The sequence below is a fragment of the Lepisosteus oculatus genome, chromosome 14 (genome assembly GCF_040954835.1).
Source record: "Lepisosteus oculatus isolate fLepOcu1 chromosome 14, fLepOcu1.hap2, whole genome shotgun sequence".
Classification (NCBI taxonomy): domain Eukaryota; kingdom Metazoa; phylum Chordata; class Actinopteri; order Semionotiformes; family Lepisosteidae; genus Lepisosteus; species Lepisosteus oculatus.
Window position 1 is genome coordinate 26163416 of NC_090709.1, and position 19989 is coordinate 26183404.

The 19989-nt window shown below is 51.4% G+C and overlaps 2 protein-coding genes, 2 long non-coding RNA genes and 1 other non-coding gene across 5 annotated transcripts in view; 1 reads left to right on the forward strand and 4 right to left on the reverse strand.

Moving 5' to 3' along the window:
- LOC138242535 (scavenger receptor cysteine-rich type 1 protein M130-like) overlaps positions 1–19989 on the reverse strand; it is a 358811-nt gene that overhangs the window by 248845 nt on the left and 89977 nt on the right. The window lies entirely within an intron of this gene.
- On the reverse strand, positions 2685–3688 carry LOC138242494 (uncharacterized). Its single transcript, XR_011191625.1, has 3 exons — positions 3620–3688; positions 3151–3243; positions 2685–2714 (listed from the first exon to the last, which is right to left on the reverse strand). It is a non-coding gene; the product is annotated as an uncharacterized lncRNA (long non-coding RNA).
- Positions 12271–12343, forward strand: trnaf-gaa (transfer RNA phenylalanine (anticodon GAA)). The gene has a single exon. It is a non-coding gene; the product is annotated as a tRNA-Phe (tRNA).
- On the reverse strand, positions 15217–15541 carry LOC138242495 (uncharacterized). Its single transcript, XR_011191626.1, has 2 exons — positions 15388–15541; positions 15217–15308 (listed from the first exon to the last, which is right to left on the reverse strand). It is a non-coding gene; the product is annotated as an uncharacterized lncRNA (long non-coding RNA).
- LOC138242489 (zona pellucida sperm-binding protein 3-like) lies at positions 15715–17566 on the reverse strand. The gene is made up of 6 exons (XM_069198031.1): positions 16970–17566; positions 16753–16868; positions 16362–16676; positions 16167–16284; positions 15868–15968; positions 15715–15790 (listed from the first exon to the last, which is right to left on the reverse strand). Exons 1-3 carry the CDS (start codon positions 17249–17251, stop codon positions 16553–16555), a joined length of 522 nt encoding a protein of 173 aa, XP_069054132.1. The 5' UTR covers positions 17252–17566; the 3' UTR covers positions 15715–15790; positions 15868–15968; positions 16167–16284; positions 16362–16552.

Genomic DNA, 19989 nt, shown 5'->3' on the forward strand with positions numbered 1-19989 from the left:
GGGGTCCCTCAGCTTCGGCCCAGCACAGTCTGGTGTCCCTCAGCTTCGGTCCAGCACAGTCTGATGTCCCTCAGCTTCAGTCCAGACTGGGGTCCCTCAGCTTCGGTCCAGCACAGTCTGGTGTCCCTCAGCTCCTGTCCAGTCCAGTCTGGTGTCTCTCAGCTCCGGTCCAGTCCTGTCTGGTGTCCCTAGGCTGCAGTCCAGTCGTCTGGTGTCCCTCAGCTCCGGTCCAGTCCAGTTCAGTCCAGTCCAGTCCAGTCCAGATCTTAGCAGGCATAGAACCAGGAAAGGAACCTGGAAAGAATATTGTTATTGCAGGTGTGAGGGACACAGACACATACGTCACCATGACATCAAACAGCAAGAGGAGACTCCTCCTTGAATCACAGACACGACCGGGCGGCGCCCTCCTGTCTGCTCACCTGCACCTCCTCTTCCTCTTCTTGTCCTTCCCGGCAGCCTGCTCCTCCTCTCCCTCGCTCTTCCTCTCCTGAGCTACGGTCTCCGCCGCCTCCATCGGCTCGTCCTGATCTTCTGTCTCCACTGACACGCAGCTCAGGGACTTCAAAAAGACGCATCGGCGCTTCTGAAGCAGAGACAGGAGAGTCACGTTAAGAGTCGGACTGGACACTCCAGTACATGAACACTGCACTGAGAGAGAGAGGGGTTGATACAGACACACTGACTGGACACTCCAGGACATGAACACTGCACTGAGAGAGAGAGGGGTTCATACAGACACACTGACTGGACACTCCAGTACATGAACACTGCACTGAGAGAGAGAGGGGTTCATACAGACACACTGACTGGACACTCCAGTACATGAACACTGCACTGAGAGAGAGAGGGGTTCATACAGACACACTGACTGGACACTGACTGGACACTGGACAGGAGTAAAGAGAGGATCAGAGCATTACCCTCCTTATTTTTCTTCTGTCTCACAGGAGGTGGTGATTGGACCTCCTCCAGCTGGAGTCCAAGGAGGGAGAGAGGGGGCAGGAGAGGGACAGCACAGGGAGAGAAAGAGAGAGACAGGTGAGTCAAGTGTCCCAAGAGCACAGAGACTCTGCTGAGATCACACTCGCAGTGAGTGAGCCTGGGTGTAGCCCACTAATACTGACCCACTGGACACCACAGGACAGAGAGGAGGAGGAGGAGAGAGACACACTGCCTGGACACCACAGGACAGAGAGGAGGAGAGAGACACACTGAGGACAGAGAGGAGGAGGAGAGAGACACTGACAGACAGGGCTGAAAGAGAGAGAGACAGAGAGGCAGGGACAGGCAGACAGCAGGCCAAGAGAGACACTGACAGACAGGGCTGAAAGAGAGAGAGACAATGAGACCCAGGGACAGACAAGACGGCAAAACTCCACCACAGACAGGACAGGGGGCAGGGTGGGACCAGCACTGACCTCCTTCCTCTCTCCTGCCGGTAGAGCTGTCTCCACCTCCTCTTCCTCCTGCAAGTCAAGAGACAGGCTGAGAGAGTGACGGGCTGGCGGGACATCAGCGAACAGAGCTGAAGGCAGAGAGCAGAGGAGACAGGCCCAGCTGGGACAACGCAGGACAGACAGAGAGACAGACAGGGAGACACACGGAGAGACACAGGGAGACAGGCCCAGCTGGGACAACGCAGGACAGACAGAGAGCAGGGAGACACAAGGAGGGACACAGGGAGAGAGACCCATTTGGGATAACGCAGGACAGACAGAGAGCAGGGAGACACATGGAGAGAGAGAGGAGGGAGGGAGACACAGCTGGGACAACGCAGGACAGACAGAGAGACAGGCAGGGAGACACACGGAGAGACACAGGGAGAGAGACCCAGCTGGGACAACGCAGGACAGACAGAGAGCAGGGAGACACACGGAGAGACACAGGGAGACAGGCCCAGCTGGGACAATGCAGGACAGACAGAGAGCAGGGAGACACACGGAGAGACACAGGGAGACAGGCCCAGCTGGGACAACGCAGGACAGACAGAGAGCAGGGAGACACACGGAGAGACACAGGGAGAGAGACCCAGCTGGGACAACGCAGGACAGACAGAGAGCAGGGAGACATGGAGAGACTCAGACAGAAGGACAGAAAGACAGAAAGAGAGAAGTACAGATGGACAAAAAGACAGAGAAAAGGACAGATGGACTGATGGACAGAAAGGCAGAGAAAAGGACAGAAAGACAGATGGACAGATGGACAGAGAAAAGAACAGAATGACAGAGGGACAGATGGACAGAGGGACAGATGGACTGAAGGATAGATGGACAGAAGGACAGATGGACAGACAGACGGACAGACGGACAGACTCTGCCCCACTTGCCTCGTCAGACATCTCAGCCTCTCTCCCTGCCCTCCGCACTGGGGAGCCCCAGGCGGGGCCTGGCGGGGCCGGGTGGGCGATGGGGGCAGGACGGGCGGGGGCAGGGGCAGGGGCACCGCCCCGGGCAGCAGGGGGGGCTCGAGGGGCATGGCGGGGAGGAAGGGGGGGCGGCGGGGTGGGACGGTCAGGGGCCTGAGGGGGCCGGGGAGCGGAGGGGGCTCTCGGGCGAGGAGGGGGGGGACACCGAGCCGAACGAGCTGGGCGAGCCCGAGCGGGACGAGCCGGAGCGGGACGAGCCGGGTGACCCCGGGAGCTCCAGCTGCAGCTCGGCCGCCCTCTCCAGCTTCTGGACGAACTCGGGGAAACACGAAGACACCACGGGATTCTGTCCAGCAGGGAGAGGGGGAGACACAACGCAGGGGGGATGAGGAGCAGAGACTACGCCTGGACAGGTGAGTGTGTACAGTGTGTCCAGTAAGAGTCTGGACAGGTGAGTGTGTACAGTGTGTCCAGTGAGAGTGTGGACAGGTGAGTGTGTACAGTGTGTCCAGTAAGAGTCTGGACAGGTGAGTGTGGACAGTGTGTCCAATAAGAGCCCAGACAGGTGTGTGGACAGTGTGTCCAGTGAGAGTCTGGACAGGTGGGTGTGTACAGTGTGTCCAGTAAGAGTCTGGACAGGTGGGTGTGTACAGTGTGTCCAGTAAGAGTCCGGACAGGCGAGTGTGTCCAGTGTGTCCAGTAAGAGTCCGGACAGGCAAGTGTGTCCAGTGTGTCCAGAAAGAGTGTGGACAGGTGTGTCCAACAGTAAGAAGCTGTCTTACCCTGTAACCTAGCTCAGGGGTGTTAGGGGGTGCTCTGTCTCCTCCCCAGATCTCACCTTCAGCTCTGGTGAAATGACGGACCACTAGGAGACGCTGGAAACGAGGACACAAGACAGAGGTTAGGTCCACAGAGCTCACTCAATCACTACAGCAAGCAGAGACCTCTCGGCCATCAGGACTGTGGGGGTCAGAGTGGGGAGCTGTAGGGTATCGGGAGTTTAGGGGTCAGAGTGTGGAGCTGTAGGGTATCGGGAGTTTAGGGGTCAGTGTGGGGAGCTGTAGGGTATTGGGAGTTTAGGGGCCAGAGTGGGGAGCTGTAGGGTATCGGGAGTTTAGGGGTCAGTGGGGGGAGCTGTAGGGTATCGGGAGTTTAGGGGTCAGTGGGGGAGCTGTAGGGTAGATGTGGGGCACCGGGCCCACCACAGGGCGGCCGGTCCAGTCTCGCGGAAGGCGACCTGGTCAGACTTACGGAAAAGCACCGGGACTTGGGCCAGGACCTCTCCCGCTGCCAGTCCGGGTTCGGCCTGACCGGTGTGACCTGTGAAGACGCCAAACAGCCCATCTCCGAGACAGCTCTGACCAAATAGCCCAGCCCAGTCGTGTCGAGACTAAGGGCCTTGGGCAGTCTCTACAGTGTGTCCAGTGAGAGTTTGGACAAGTGAGTCTCTACAGTGTGTCCAGTGAGAGTGTGGACAGGTGAGTGTGTACAGTGTGTCCAGTGAGAGTCTGGACAGGTGAGTCTGACCAGTGTGTCCAGTAAGAGTCTGGACAGGTGAGTCTCTACAGTGTATCCAGTAAGAGTCTGGACAGGTGAGTGTGTCCAGTGTGTCCAGTTAGAGTCTGGACAGGTGAGTCTCTACAGTGTGTCCAGTGAGAGTCTGGACAGGTGAGTGTGTACAGTGTGTCCAGTAAGAGTCTGGACAGGTGAGTCTCTACAGTGTGTCCAGTGAGAGTTCGGACAGGTGAGTCTCTACAGTGTGTCCAGGAAGAGTGTAGGACGTCCAGAGGCAATCTGTGCTCTCAGAAGGCCATAATGGACCTGCAGCTTGGTTTTCCTCGGACCCGCGACCCTGTCTCGAGCCGAGGCGTGTCCTCAGTCAAGATCACCACTGGAAGTGTCTCTCCTCGTCTGGAGGTGTTACCGTGAGACCTGGTCTGTCAAGCGCTTTGCGCTGCTATGTGTGTGAAAGGTGCTCTATCAGTGAAGTTTATTATTATTATTATAATACAGCGAGCGCTTCTGGGGGCGGAGAGGCCAGTCGGAGGAGGGCTGGATGCTGGACGCTGGACGGCGGGCGGGAGGGGTGGACTTACAACGCCTCGCCGGGCCCGGGTCCTGCTGCGACCGCGCACGGCCGTGCGGCATCTCTGTCGGTCCATCGCCCTGCCGAGACAAGCAGAGTCACAGAGGGGAGTGGAGGGGGCGGAGCCACACAGCTGGGCAGCTTGTTCCCCACCCCCGCCCCCCTCTGTGTATAGTAGAGCCTCCTGTCCTGACTGGAGGAGCTCACCCAGCTGTGTCTGGAGAGAAGCCAGGGTATCGGCTTCAACCACAGGGCTGGGCAGCTTGTTCCCCACCCCCACCACTCTCTGTGTAGAGGTGCACCTCCTCTCAATATCTTTTTACAGCACGATCACACCCATAAGAGTGGAGTAACGGGAAAAAAACAACAACTTATTTCTCAACTTATTTTGTTATTTCTCGACAGCGGCATTTTTAACTGACTTACCGATTTCACGGGGATACTTCAGAGTGAATCTGAAGCTGGAACTATTATTTGATTGAAGTCGAAGTAACCCACGAATCTTTTTTGGAAGAAACACGTGTTTAGAAAGCGCTATATAGTCCTTTCCTCCTCCTCTCTCTTCACTCCTCTGAGCTCACGAGGCTCCGGCGCCGCCCCCCCGCTAGAATCCGCCGCTCTGTGACGTCAGGCGGCTCATTGTGACACCCCCGTGACGTCGCCCCCGACGCGCTCATGGCTTGGCCGCGAAACAAAAATGGCCGACATTTTTCGCGGTTGTTTTTTTTTTTAGGTGGACATTTTATTTTTCCAACTCTCAGCGGCCAGCCGGGTGTCCCTGTACAACCCCGGTAGTCGCCACCTCGGACAGGAAGGGGAAACGGGTCCAGCTGTTTCCGACCCAAGGGTTACAAAAGCTGCACTTGAATTTAAAAACAAAATCATGTGGAGGGCGCATTCAGCACCCCCACGTCCAACACGGGTTTCCGTGGGGTTTGGTTAAGTGAAATTAGCACCCCCCCCGACCCCCAAGTCAAAGAAAGACCAACCTCCACCCCCCTCTAGCGGCCAAGGGCGGAAATTTCGGGCCACGCCACGTCCAAAAAACACGGGATCCCCCCCGTCATGCGGGGAAAAGAAACACCATTTTCTTTTCCGAGCGCTGCGTGGGACCTCACAACCCCCCCCCCCCCCCCCAAAAAAAAAAAAACGGGCTTCGCAGACGAGGAAAACCAGGCACGTCGACCTCTCTACAACACCACCCGGCCGTTTCTGTTTCAGACCGTGGAAAAAAATAAATACAATTTCGCCCCTCACGGACCGCCGCGCAAAAAAACACAACTTCACGCTACAGAAACGGCCTGTGTGAGGGGGGGAACGGGAAAAAAATAAAACCTGCGTGTTCTCGGCAGAGTAAGCTCAGCGGGGAAACTCCCTGAATCTCGGGGTTGCTTCTTGAACCCCGAAAACGACCTTTTTTCTCTCTCTCGTTTTCTTGGTGTCTGGGACGTTCACGAACTCCGCCGCGTCGGTGCGATTCCCAGCGGGACTTGAACATAACCCCCCCCCGTGGAGCCACAGCGCCCCCGTGTGGCCAAGAGGACCACCAGCCGCAGGGCTGAGCTTTTACTGCCGTGTCCCGCTTTCACTCTGGCGATGAAGGAGGGAATCAAGGAGGAGAATTAATATTGTGATCCACCAGTCCATCACAGGACACACACACACCCTGGACAGGACACCAGTCCTTCACAGGATACCAGTCCATCACAGTACACACACACCCTGGACAGGACAGCAGTCCATCACAGGACACACACACACTCACACACCCTGGACAGGACAGCAGTCCATCACAGGACACACACACACTCACACACCCTGGACAGGACAGCAGTCCATCACAGGATGTTCAGTGCCTCTCTCTAATAAAGTAGAAACGCGACATTAAACTCCGTTCAAAACGGGAGAAATCACCAGGACACCATACACCTTGCTCCGGACAATGGGAGAAGACCTGTACCTTCACGAGTCCGGGTTGTGAAAACTTCTTCTGGCAGTTCAAAACGTTTCGAAGAGACTACAGCGCTACCCTGTTTTCCATTTCTATCGTGTATTATTATACAGTCATAAGTATCTGTACTGATCACAGAGTCCCCCTCTCACTGCCAGAACTGAAGCCCAGTGCAGCACGAATAATAATAATAATTAATTCGTCTGGACTCTCCACTCAGAGCCATTCCCAGGTCAGGGGGATCCAGTGGGGAGGAGAGCAGAGGGATGGAGCCAGTTCAGAGAGGGGGGTGATTAGGAGGCCATGATGGGTCAAGACCAGGGGGGGAATCAGGCCAGGATAGTGGGGTAACACCCCTACTCTTCTCCAGAAACACCCCGTGATTGTTAATGAGCACAGAGAGTCAGGACCTTGGTTTGACGTCTCATCCGAAGGACGGCGCCTGTTTACAGTCCACTGTCCCCTGTCACTATACTGGGGCATCAGGACCCACACAGACCGCAGGGTGAGAGCGCCCCCTGCTGGCCCCACTCACACCTCTCCCAGCAGCAACTTTGGGGGGGGGGGAGGGAAAAAACCAAAAGCTAAACAGATTTTTTTAAAAAAAATTTTATTGATGCTTAACAAAAGAACAAAAATTACAAGCTTCAGCTTAAGTCCAGTCCAGTTTGGGGCCCCTCAGCTTCAGTCCAGTCCAGTCTGGGGTCTCTCAGCTTCAGTCCAGACTGGGGTCCCTCAGCTTCGGTCCAGCACAGACTGGGTTCCCTCAGCTTCGGTCCAGCACAGTCTGGTGTCCCTCAGCTTCAGTCCAGACTGGGGTCCCTCAGCTTCGGTCCAGCACAGTCTGGGGCCCCTCAGCTCCAGTCCAGTCCAGTCTGGTGTCTCTCAGCTCCGGTCCAGTCCAGTCTGGTGTCCCTAGGCTCCAGTCCAGTCCAGTCTGGTGTCCCTCAGCTCCTGTCCAGTCCAGTCTGGGGCCCCTCAGCCTCAGTGCAGTCCAGTCTGGCGTCCCTCAACTCCAGTCCAGTCCAGTCCAGTCCAGTTCTTAGCTGGCACAGAACCAGGAAAGGAACCTGGAAAGAATATTGTTATTGCAGGTGTGAGGGACACAGACACAGACATCACCATGACATCAAACAGCAAGAGGAGACTCCTCCTTGAATCACAGACACGACCGGGCGGCGCCCCCCTGTCTGCTCACCTGCACCTCCTCTTCCTCTTCTTGTTCTTCCCGGCAGCCTGCTCCTCCTCTCCCTCGCTCTTCCTCTCCTGAGCTACGGTCTCCGCCGCCTCCATCGGCTCGTCCTGATCATCTGTCTCCAACGACACGCAGCTCAGGGAGTTTAAAAAGACCCACCAGCGCTTCTGAAGCAGAGACAGGAGAGTCACGTTAAGAGTCGGACTGGACACTCCAGGACATGAACACTGCACTGAGAGAGAGAGGGGTTGATACAGACACACTGACTGGACACTCCAGGACATGAACACTGCACTGAGAGAGAGAGGGGTTCATACAGACACACTGACTGGACACTCCAGTACATGAACACTGCACTGAGAGAGAGAGGGGTTCATACAGACACATGACTGGACACTCCAGGACATGAACACTGCACTGAGAGAGAGAGGGGTTCATACAGACACACTGACTGGACACTCCAGTACATGAACACTGCACTGAGAGAGAGAGGGGTTCATACAGACACATGACTGGACACTCCAGTACATGAACACTGCACTGAGAGAGAGAGGGGTTCATACAGACACACTGACTGGACACTGACTGGACACTGGACAGGAGTAAAGAGAGGATCAGAGCATTACCCACCTTATTTTTCTTCTGTCTCACAGGAGGTGGTGATTGGACCTCCTCCAGCTGGAGTCCGAAGAGGGAGAGAGGGGGCAGGAGAGGGACAGTACAGGGAGAGAAAGAGAGAGACAGGTGAGTCAAGTGTCCCAAGAGTACAGAGACTCTGCTGAGATCACACTCGCAGTGAGTGACACCGACACTAACCAGCCTCAGGACAGCACTGCTAGGGCACCACAACCCAGACTCAACCACATCACAGCACAGATCAAACAGCAATATCTCACACACTGGGACACACACACACAAACACAACATAAACTGGAATGCTACTGGAATGCTACTGGAATGCTACAGAACCTTAAACAGACAATACACACTAGCTGAATATTTGACCAAAATAAAAAATAACAAACAGAAACAAACCCTGACGAAGTACAGGCTCAGTGACCACAACCTGGCCATAGAAACTGGGCGACACAGGCAGACCTGGCTGCCCAGAGAGGACAGGCTGTGCTCCCACTGCCAGCGGGGAGAAATAGAGACACTTCCTACTGCACTGTGACATATACTCTGGGATTAGAGAAACATTCTTCCCGAAATTCAGAAATCTAATCCCAGAGTTCCCACACCTGCCAGAATCACAACGGGTCCCAATCCTACTGGGAGAGGGAGGAGGGAACTCAGTTGATCTGGCAGCCCAGTATGTGATCTCCTGTCACAGCCTGAGGAACAGTGAGTCTGTCTCCCAATAATGCTCCAGCCGCCTACAGTATATGTCAATATTTTATAATATGTCTTTGTTGTAAATGTCTGTAACATGTCTGCTTTACGCAGAGAGTGGCGGGGGTTGGATGTCAAGGCCTGACGATACCGCATTACGCAGAGAGTGGAGGGGTGGGATGTCAGGACCTGACGACACTGCTTTATGCAGAGAATGGAGGGGTGGGTGTCAGGGCCATAAGACACTTCTTTATTCAGAGAGTGGAGGGGGTGGGATGTCAGGGCTAGATGACACTGCTTTACACAGAGAGTGGAGAGGTGGGTGTCAAGGCTATACGACAGTGCTTTCCGCAGAGAGTGGTGGGGGTGTGATGTCAGGGCCATACAACAGTGCTTTACAAAGAGAGTGGTGGGGGTGAGATGTCAGGGCCATATGACACTGCTTTACACAGAGAGTGGTGGGGCTAGGATGTCAGGGCCATATGACACTGCTTTACACAGAGAGTGGTGGGGGTGGGATGTCAGGGCTTGACGACACTGCTTTATGCAGAGAGTGGAGGGGTGGGATGTCAGGGCTATACGACAGTGCTTTCGGCAGAGTGTGGAGGGGTGGGTGTCAGGGTTATACGGCAGTCCTTTACGCGGAGAGTGGTGGGGGTGTGATGTCAGGGCCATACGACAGTGCTTTACACAGAGAGTGGCGGGGGAGGGATGTCAGGGCTTGACAACACTGCTTTATGCAGAGAGTGGCGGAAGTGGGATGTCAGGCACTGACGACACTACTTTACGTAGACAGTGGCGGGGGTGGGATGTCAGGGCCTGACGACACTGCTTTATTCAAAGAGTGGAGGGGTGGGTGTCAGGGCTATACGACAGTGCTTAATGCAGAGAGTGGAGGGTTGGGTGTCAGGGCTATACGGCAGTGCTTTCCGCAGAGAGTGGTGGGGGTGTGATGTCAAGGCCATACGACACTTCTTTACGCAGGGAGTGGCAGGGGTGGGATGTCAGGGCTGATGATACTTATTTACGCAGAGAGTGGCAGGGGTGGGATGTCAGGGCCTGAAGATACTCCTTTTCGCAGAGAGCGGAGGAGGTGGGATACCACCTCTCAGTGGGGCCAGCAGGGGGCACTCACCCTGCGGTCTGTGTGGGTCTTAATGCCCCAGTGTAGTGACGGGGGACACGATCTGGCCCACCAGCGACGAGCAGGTTACCAGATCTAGACAAAGGGGGCAACTCTTAGTCCTATGAGCTTAGTCACACATCGCAGGGATTAAAAAAACAAAACAAACATATTATGTCTGTTACTAACGACTTTTCTTTCCTACATTGAAAGTCTCTTTCCCGGGTGATTTTCTAGCGCGACTAGGGCTCTCCATTTCTCCTCGGTGTCTCATCGCGGGCAGATTTGAAACAGACCACAGAAGGTGGTCACACACTATTTTATTATTGAGAGACAGGCTTACTCTCTGTTCCTCAGGCGAAGACAGGACATCACATACTGTATTATTATTGATTGACAGGCTCATTGTTCCTCAGGCTGGGACAGGAGATCCCACACTGTATTATTATTATAGTGAGACAGGCTCACTGTATATTCCCCAGGCTGGGACAGGAGGTCATACATTATATTATTATTATAGAGAGACAGGCTCACTGTATGTTCCACAAGCTGAGACAGGAATTCACACTGTATTATTATTGAGAGACAGGCTCACTGTCTGTTCCTCAGGTTGGGACAGAGGATCACACACTGTATTATTATTATTGAGAGAAAGCCTCAGTGTTCCCCAGGCCGGGAAAGGAGATAACACATTGTATTTTTATTATTGAGAGACAGGCTCACTGTTCCTCAGGCTGGGACAGGAAATGACACACTGTATTATTATTATTGAGAGACAAGCTCACTGTTCCCCAGGCTGGGACAGGAGGTCATACTCTGTATTATTATTATTGAGAGACGGGCTCACTGTCTGTTCCTCTGACTGGGGCAGGAAATGACACACTGTATAATTAGTATTGAGAGACAGGCTCAGTGTTCCCCAGGCTGAGACAGGAGATCACACACTGTATTATTATTATTGAGTATCTGGTTCACTGTTCCCCAGGCTGGGACAGGAAATCACACACTGTATTATTATTATTGAGAGACAGGCTCAGTGTTCCCCAGGCTTGGACAGGAGATCACACACTGTATTATTAGTATTGAGATACAGACTCACTGTCTGTTCCTCCTGCTGGGACTGGAGATCACACACTGTTCTATTATTACTGAGGGACATGCTCACTGTTTGTCCTTCAGACTGGGACAGGACATTCCACACTAGGTTATCATTATTGAGAGACAGGCTCGCTGTCTGTTCCTCAGGCTAGTACAGGAGATCACGCACTGTATTATTATTATTTAGATACAGGCTCACTGTGTGTTCCTCTGGCTGGGACAGTAGATCACACTGTATTATAATTATTGAGAGGCTGACTCACTGTTTCCCAGGCTGGGACAGGAGATCACACACTGTATTATTATTGAGAGACAGGCTCACTGTCTGTTACTCTGGCTGGGGGAGGGAATTGCACACTGTATTATTAGTATTATTAAGAGACAGGCTTGCTGTCTGCTCCTCAGGCTGGGACAGGATATCACACACTGTTGTAGTGTTCTCTCACGAGGCACCAGTTCTGTAGGGGTTTGGGCATTTACTGGGACAATTATTTTTGTGGCAGTAAATCACAAAATTGATTATTTTAATGGTCTTAGAATCCAACCATGCGACATAACTCAAACAACGCACACACAGGTACTAATACACGAGGATACATTTGTTAATATATAGAATATGCATACAAACCTAACAGATCTTATCATAAGGGTTATCAGAATACAAAAGATATAAATTCATTCAGTTACAAAGAGTTACACATATCAAGAGGACATAAGTATATCATTCATTTAGACCGTTTCGTAATTGAACTTGTTTACAACTTCTACATGAGATACTCAAAACATGTACATAACCCTTAGGAATTAAATTGATATCAACTGGTTGGGAGCAGTAATGCAATAAGGTTGAATACTCACTGCCGGTGGCCCCCTTTTCTCACCGTTTCCGTAGTGCAGCGGTTATCACGTTTGCCTCCCACGTGAAAAATCCCCGGTTCGAAACCGGACGGGAACAGCCTCTTTTTGTACGCTCCTGTACTTCACAGAGGTCTTGAGCGACCGGTCACATGTTCCTTTCCTTTTGAGTGACGTTCCTGCAACACTCTCCCGCTCCTCTTGGTGCGCTCATGCCGCAACACAGGAAGGCTGGAGCAGGTGGCTGTGGGCTTTGCACACCGCCGAAATAGCTCAGTTGGGAGAGCGTTAGACTGAAGATCTAAAGCTCCCTGATTCAATCCCGGGTTTCGGCATTCTGTTTCATCGCGCCCTTTGTTCCTCTCTCCAGCGCCCCCTGCCTAAAGTGTCGCCTCCCTTTCTCAGCCCGAAACGCAAGTGAGACACCAGCAGCAGTCCCTGCAGGTTTCCGTAGTATAGCGGCTATCACGTTCGCCTAACACGCGAAAGGTCCTCGGTTCGAGACCGGGTTGAAACAGCCTTGTTTTGCACGCTCCTGTACTTCATCGAGGTCTTGAGCGACTGGTCATTTGTTCTCAATGTATTTCCGGTGCCTTCGTGCACTCTTGTACCAAATGCACGTTCCTTCTGTACGCGGAGCCGATCATTTGCAATTGGGCTGTGCCGACAGACCAGGACGAGCTCTGTAGGCTCAAAAGCAGCGCAGGACCTGCAAGAACAACAGAAAGATTAGCATCCAGCGGGGGCCTCTTAGTGAGCCCAAGATCTCATCAAGAATCGGCTCCAGCAACAGGGCTGGGCGCATTGTTCCATTCTCCGACCACTCTCGGTGTAAACAAGTCCCTCCTGGTCTCTGCTTGAAATGCCCTTTCCTGCGTTTGCTTTGGTGTAACTGGCTTCCCCTGCATGGGCGAATGTGAAGAAGATCCTTAGTAAGTCATTGAAGAAAACTGAGAAGAGGTCAGAGTGGCCTCTGTCGTTCATTAACGATCCAGTCAGGCAGTACTCCTCTGTAAAGCGCCGTTCGTTCACATCGATTGGCTTTTTTTTGCCTTAATTCGTGCAAGTAGTAAAAGCAGACGCCCCTATTCTGCCGTGACCCGGATTGTTGCGGCCACAACACAAAGTACTGACCACTATACGATCACGGCGAGTTACCAAGTTACATGTGGCAGGGTGGAAAAGGCTGTGCTCTCTTTGTGTGACATAATTCGGAAAAGTCCTGACGTTGTATTTCAACTGAGCCCCAGTATACATCGACCCTTCGACACTCTGAGTGACAACTCTCTTGCGTGTTTTCTCATATTTATGTAGTTTGCTTGGTGGCGCAGTTGTCGTGCACAAAGAACGCTTTGAAAAGTGTCAAAAGCAAGTCATTCCAAGTTGGTCGTTTGTGTTTTCCGTTCAGACGCGAAATGCTGAAATGATCTCTTGGCTCCTCGGTTGTCATTTCTGCTACATAGAGGAATCACAGCACGCGTGTTAAAAGAAGACTGTGATATTTGGTGTGTCTTGGATTAGACGAGATTAAAGAGTGAGTAGTTTTGTTTTTATATTTCTGTGATGTTATGGGACCAATGAAGAATGTGGCATTCAGACTAATGTGGAGTATTTGTTTCCTTAGGGAAATTGCCACTGCCGTATACTGGGGCATTAGGACCCATATGGACCGCAGGGTGAGCGCCCAGCGACAGAAACCAGACTGTACCGTGTGTCGGGCTCGGCTGCGAGCAGGACAATGACTTCACTTAAATGTTTAAATGATAAAACCCAAATGAACCAAACCTGTATAAATTAGTGGTGGAAAGGAGTCTTTTTATATAGCAAAAGGTCTCTGATCCTTTGGTAAGAACGATGGGTATATAACCCATTGTCCTCAATATTAGAAATGAATCCTTGAACACTGCTGTTGTACCAACGGTCCATAAAAGCCTAACATTACCCTTTCTTGCATAAATTGTAGAACATGCCGTCACATTTCAGTTGCACCTCAGTAGCAGTTTGATCTATTATCACCCTACTCCCCACATCATAACCTTCGCTCTTCTAATTCTAGTCTCCTAACTGTCCCCCAAGCCTGTCTAGACTGTATGGGTGACAGGGCCTTCTGCTGTTATGCCCCCAAGCTCTGGAACTCTCTCCCCAAGGATACCAGAGTCACCTTCCCTAAAATCCTTCAAATTCAGACTCAACACCTTCTTCTGTAGAAGAGCCTTTACTGAACTGGTTCCATTCTTTACCCCTCTGCTTCTACTTTCCTTAGTACCACCATCCATGGTCTCCTCTGTCTATTGGAACTGTTTTATCCTGTGTATTCTAATTGTAATTATGTCAAGTACTTTGAGAAGCCACCTTTGGAACCATTTTATAAAATAGTTTATCCTAAAACCTTGAAGCTTTAATAGGGCAGTGCAGTAGGGCTAAAAATTGACATTGTTAGTGGGCCATCATGATTTGTGCAAATTATAGGTAGTCACAAAGGGAGACTAGGATTCACTTGAAATTCATGACATGGGACACTGAAACAGGGGAGAGGCTTTGTGTAGTAAGCGTTCAGTCTCAATCTACACAGTCTGTGCTGCTGGTACAGGTGGTCGTGAACACCTGTCTTCCGGATCAAGTGCTGGGATCTCCAGTCTCAATCCTAATACTTCCCCATGACTGTCCACTACCACTGCTGTGAAACCAACGCCCATAAGACAAGACCTCCGAGATTCTAACTGCACCATTATTCACTGATGTTTGTGCACCAGTATTGTTCCTTTGCTAAGGAAGGGAAGGCCTACTTTACACCAAGCCCCTGTTGACAATTCCTTCCTTGTGTTTATTTTAGACAGTTTGTGCAGCCTAGAATAGGACACCAGATCTCACTCTTACTGGGCACTACAGTGGCAACTCACACTCCATAAGCACTACCCCTCTCGGAAACGGGAGGATTTCCAGTATCTTGAACACCTCTGTCTCTCCCCCAGTAAATAAAAAAAAAAAGTCACACTGCCCTGCCCAAGGAATAATGCAGCCATCTTCCCCCACTACAATGCTTTATTACTCCAGCCATTTTCAGTCCTCATTGGCAGCAATACAAGAAGCATTCCTGAAAGGGGAACCCCCCCACAAATACTTCCATTGGTTAATGGGTCTCACTTCCCTTGAATCTCTCCACCCCATTCAAACCTATAAACCATAAAGAAACAAGGGCAGGCAGAAGGGTCTTTCACAGCTTTATTGAGATGTTGCCATTACAAGGCAAGTGGAGGCAGGAGAGTCACAAGGGCCAGGCTGGAGCCTTCATTCAGGCACCTGGGGAGGAAAAAGGAGAACAATCCAGCTACACTGCAGGACACCCACCCCTACAGGAGCTCCTCCTGCCAGACCCTACCTGTCCACTGGCCAATATCTCCAAAGTCCTCTGCTCCCTCCACATCCTCACTGGAGCTCTGAGGGTCTCCCTCCTCATCCTCAGTCCAGTCAGCTCCCACATCCAGAGGAGCTTCTACTGGTGCCACAGCCACCCGACTGCTGGTCACCAGGCTCCTGGTACCTGTGGACAAGCAGCACCCAGGAGTGAGGGATCTGCTATACCCAGAGACCCACAGTCTACTCATCTACACAGTCCTTTTGTCCAGCACAGGATCATTCCTCAGTTGTCCAAGCATGGTTGTCTCTTGGGCAGAGATGCATCCACAAGGGATAGAGAACCAGACCCACCTTCATTCCGGCTGCCAGCACACCTGGACTCACAGCAGGCACAGACCTCATGGTCACCATACAGCTCCTCCCACCTGGAGGAGAGGAGGACAGGTGAGGCCTCCACCTGGCATGTTCCAGAGCACCCTCAGCAGGCTCCTTGCAGAAGTACCTCTTCGCCTCCCTGTTGTAGGTGCAGGACTTGGTCCCTGGTGTTGCTTTAGCAGGAGCCACAGCCATGGCACAGTGCATGTACAGCTCAGTCACTTCATGCTACAAGAGGGAAGGTCACAGCATTAAGGGATCAAGGCCAATAGAGGGACAGAGAAGGACCTTCTGCCATCAGTGAAGGCAAGCTGGCAGCTCTAGGCACTACAGCTGCCACAGTCTGGTTCACATCTAGATCATGGATGTGAAAGCAGACCATGGATCAGTAGAGCAAGAAGGCTGAGCAGCCTTTGAGAGCAGTACCTTCCTGGACAGCTTCTTCTGGAAGAGGAAGGCATCAATCGTGAAGCGGAGCACATCCTTCTGCTTGGAGGGGACAAACCTGGACAGGCAGCCATCTGCCTTGCTGTCCACCATGCACCTGGGGACAACGACAAGGATGAACCCCTGCAGGCTCTCAGGGCTCCTGCCCACCTCTCCTCCCAGAAGGGGCCATACCCCAAGTTGTCGATCACGGGGAAACGGGGCTGGGAGTGCTGGTCCGGTTTCTCCGTTACGTAACACGAGTGGATGTACAGCCTCTGCTCTACTGTGGCAAAGTAGGCAGTGGCCTGGAAGTACTCATCCTTAGGAGAGAGCCGGACCCAGCGGGCTGGAGAGAGGGAGAGAGAGAAGGCAGGAGGAGCCACTCACTCAAGGAGCTTACAGTTGGTGGTGAGCAGCACAAAGCTGTGCTTGTTCTTCAGGTCCTTGAAGAAAGTCCTTCTCCTGGCCCACGTGGGAACATAGCCAACCTTGTAGGAGTAGTGGAACCTGCAGGACAGAGGGGATGAGGGGCATCTGGACACTTTCCCCAGCAGCTTCTCCGCAGCAGCAGAGCCCTGCCTACCTGTTGTAGGAGCACTTGACAGGCACAGAGAAGGGAATGAAGCGATGCACAGGTGCACTGGAGGAGGGCGGGGCATAGCGGAGAGTGTTGGAGTACACCAGGCGGCCCTGGACAACCTGCAGGGTCACAGAGGAAGGGATATTCCCAGAAAAGGCAACCCCGACACTGGCCCTACTGCTCACATCGATACACTTCCTGTAGATGAAGACCCGCTTACCGATCGCTCGGTGCCGCACTCGTGAAGCCCGTAGATGAAGTAGAAGTAACTGCGTGTGGTTCGGCTGACGCTGCAGTTGCCCAAGGTCACCTCCGATGGCCGACAGCTGAAGCCGAACAGGAGCCGACTGACCCTCACGTACATCCTGCTGGAGTCGCACCACACAGCCACTCCTCGGGTGCCCCCGATGGCCGGGCGAGCCAGCTGCCGCCCTCGCTGGGGAGGAAACAGGATGCTCTTGATGTAGGCGGGTAAGGGGCGGCTGCCGGCTTCGGGCTTCATCTTCTCCTTGTCGAAGTAGGGCGAGTACGGGTCTCTGGACACGGGAAGGCGGCGAAAGTCGGGAGCCAAGGACTGCGAGTCGTTCTCGCTTGCAGACAGGTCTTCGGAGGGCGCATCTGCCAGGCTCGTCCTCCGACTGGGCTGCGTCTTCAGGAGCCGGGAGGTCGGCCTGGAGCGCTAATTTCCGAGAGTCCCAGCCAGCCGGCCCGGCGGAGATCAGTGCGGGGAGCCCGGCCCCTGCGCACAGGCACAGCACAGAGAAACGAGCGCATTGCCAAATTGACGTCCCGCTAAACTGCTACAGAAGTAAGACACGTAAACCACCAAACTGTGTTGAAGCAAGAGAGCATAAAATGTGAACGCGGTGACTAGGTTTTTATACTAACAGGACTATGCTACCACACACATGGTCGCACTACCGCTCAATCAACACAATCAATTACACACAGAGACCCGGATTGTTCTCAGCGTCTAATTAGAACCTGCTTCCAGTCTGAGGCGGGACTCCGTGAAGCCGCCTGAACACTTTCCCGTGTGTATCTGACCCCAGCGGAGGAGTTCCACGTAATTTCGACAGAATTAAATCACCCACGCGTGTAAAATTTGCTCAGATTAATTTATTGTTCAATTAGTTTCTAATTTCCAAGGACAGTGTGTTAAACTCGCTGTCAGACAGAGTACGGAACATGCGACACGTCCGTCCACACTTTCTTTTATCGAGGGGGCTGTTCTATCAACATGTACCGCAATGAAAATAATTTTACTAATTTTCATGTGTAATTGCATGTCATATTAAAATGTGTAATACAAGCATTTCTTTGCTTCCCAGTAAAGAAATACTGATCAGCTTTTGACATGTTCTGATAATAATTTGTCTGATTTCTCAGAGATTGCTTTTGCTTCGCAGCACTGAGAACCAATGGAAGCCCGTTTCCGCCAGGGAGTAAAAGAAAACGCACTATGGTATCTCAGACTTGTGACTTAGAATCTCAGAATTGCGACCTAAAAACTCAGAATTTTGACTTTATATCTCACATTTGCGACTTCGAAATAGCCCATATTTCATTGTCTGTCCTTTTGTTATCGTAACGGATTCGGGTTCTAGGGCTTGTGCCCTCGCCGCTCCCACCCTACTTCGTGCCTCACTGTATTGGCTTGAATCTAGACAGCAGGTTAACTGGTAAGTTTAAGTCAGTTCTTGTTACTCTTTCCGCTCGAAAGAGCTGTATTAATACCGGCGCACCTGTCTCCACAGGAAAGTTATTGCTGTTCCAAAACCAATGTACTGCAGCTTCTGGCCACGTGTTCCTGCCGTCAGCCTGTGATACCATGTTCTTCCACCGCTAGAAATATTACTGCTCTAGTACAGTAGTAAAAGAGGAAACAAATGCAAACACCGTTTAGAAAAAACACACACGTCTCAGGCCTTAACCATGACAAGGATGGGATTTGAACCTCGACGAGCAGAGCACAATGGATTAGCAATCCAAAAAGTGACTCCTGTTTAATTTTCTTTTCGCTTGCTCGATTTGTAGTACGCTCCTCAATCCTTACAACCGCTAAACAAAACGGCTTAATGTGCCACAGCATTCTGCTGCAGGTACGGTTTGCACCGTGTATTAGGCGAACCCGAATGAAATATTTCAAATATGTGAAGAATTTCATGAAACCTGAAAAAAGATCACAGCCAATGTCAACAATTTAGAGCCTGTAGGCAGCTTCAACAGAACAAAACGATCTGAAGCCGCAATTCTTTCATAGAGTGTATTGTGACACTCTAACCACGTTGTTGCTATTACTGCTACATCTGCTGTCGTTGGTTAAAACTCTACTCAGCGGGCAAGTAAAGTTGTACAAGGAATAGACTACTTTGAGCCGTCCAAATTCCATTATGTGAATTTAAGCTTTTTTTAATAATAGCATTAGTAATACAATGCGTGCTCAGAAATGTTACTTATTAGCTTATGAAGCAACAGTGTTTCGACCATTTGCGGTCTTCAAAAAGTAAACGCTGAAGTTTTTATACTTCCTTGTGAGCAGACCACCTTTGATTTAGAAAAGGAAAACTTACTCCCCTGTTGCTTTCATTGCAATATCTGAATCGAGACCCAAGCGCTAAGAAAGCTGAATAACGCAAAAGACATATTCCCGATTTTAATTTAGATACACATTTTCTAATGCAGCTTTCATTACAAGACAGTCTATTTCTCGAAAGCGTGTTATGTAAAAAAGAGAAAAACGAAAATATATGGATGACAATATTTAAAAGATTAAGATTTTACTTTTGAGAAATTGTTATCTTACGTATCTAGACGCTTTTCAACCGCTGGTTTTAGAACTTTGCTGTGCTTCCTGCATCATTTTCAGTGTTATAAAGTGGGTGTAGAGGGAGCGATCACTGTAGAACAGTTGATAGGTTGGAGATGTTCAGACTACTCTTGTTATTTCTCAAATGCTTCCATAATTTTTCTTTCACGGTACGACGCGAGTGTGTACATGTGTTTGGTTTTCGTTTCACTGATTCTCATTGAAGCTTTGGGAATTAACGACGAAAGAATCAGTTGCCTCGGAAAGCAGAAGCTTTGGTTCACAACGATCTTGAAGACACGCCCATGTAGTGCAGCGTGTGATATTTGTACTATAAAAGACCAAGTGCTCAAAGTGACGTCTGCGTTTACCGTTTAGACTTTTCATCTCGGGCGCACTTTTAGAAAGCAAAGATAGAGCAGTTGTGTTGA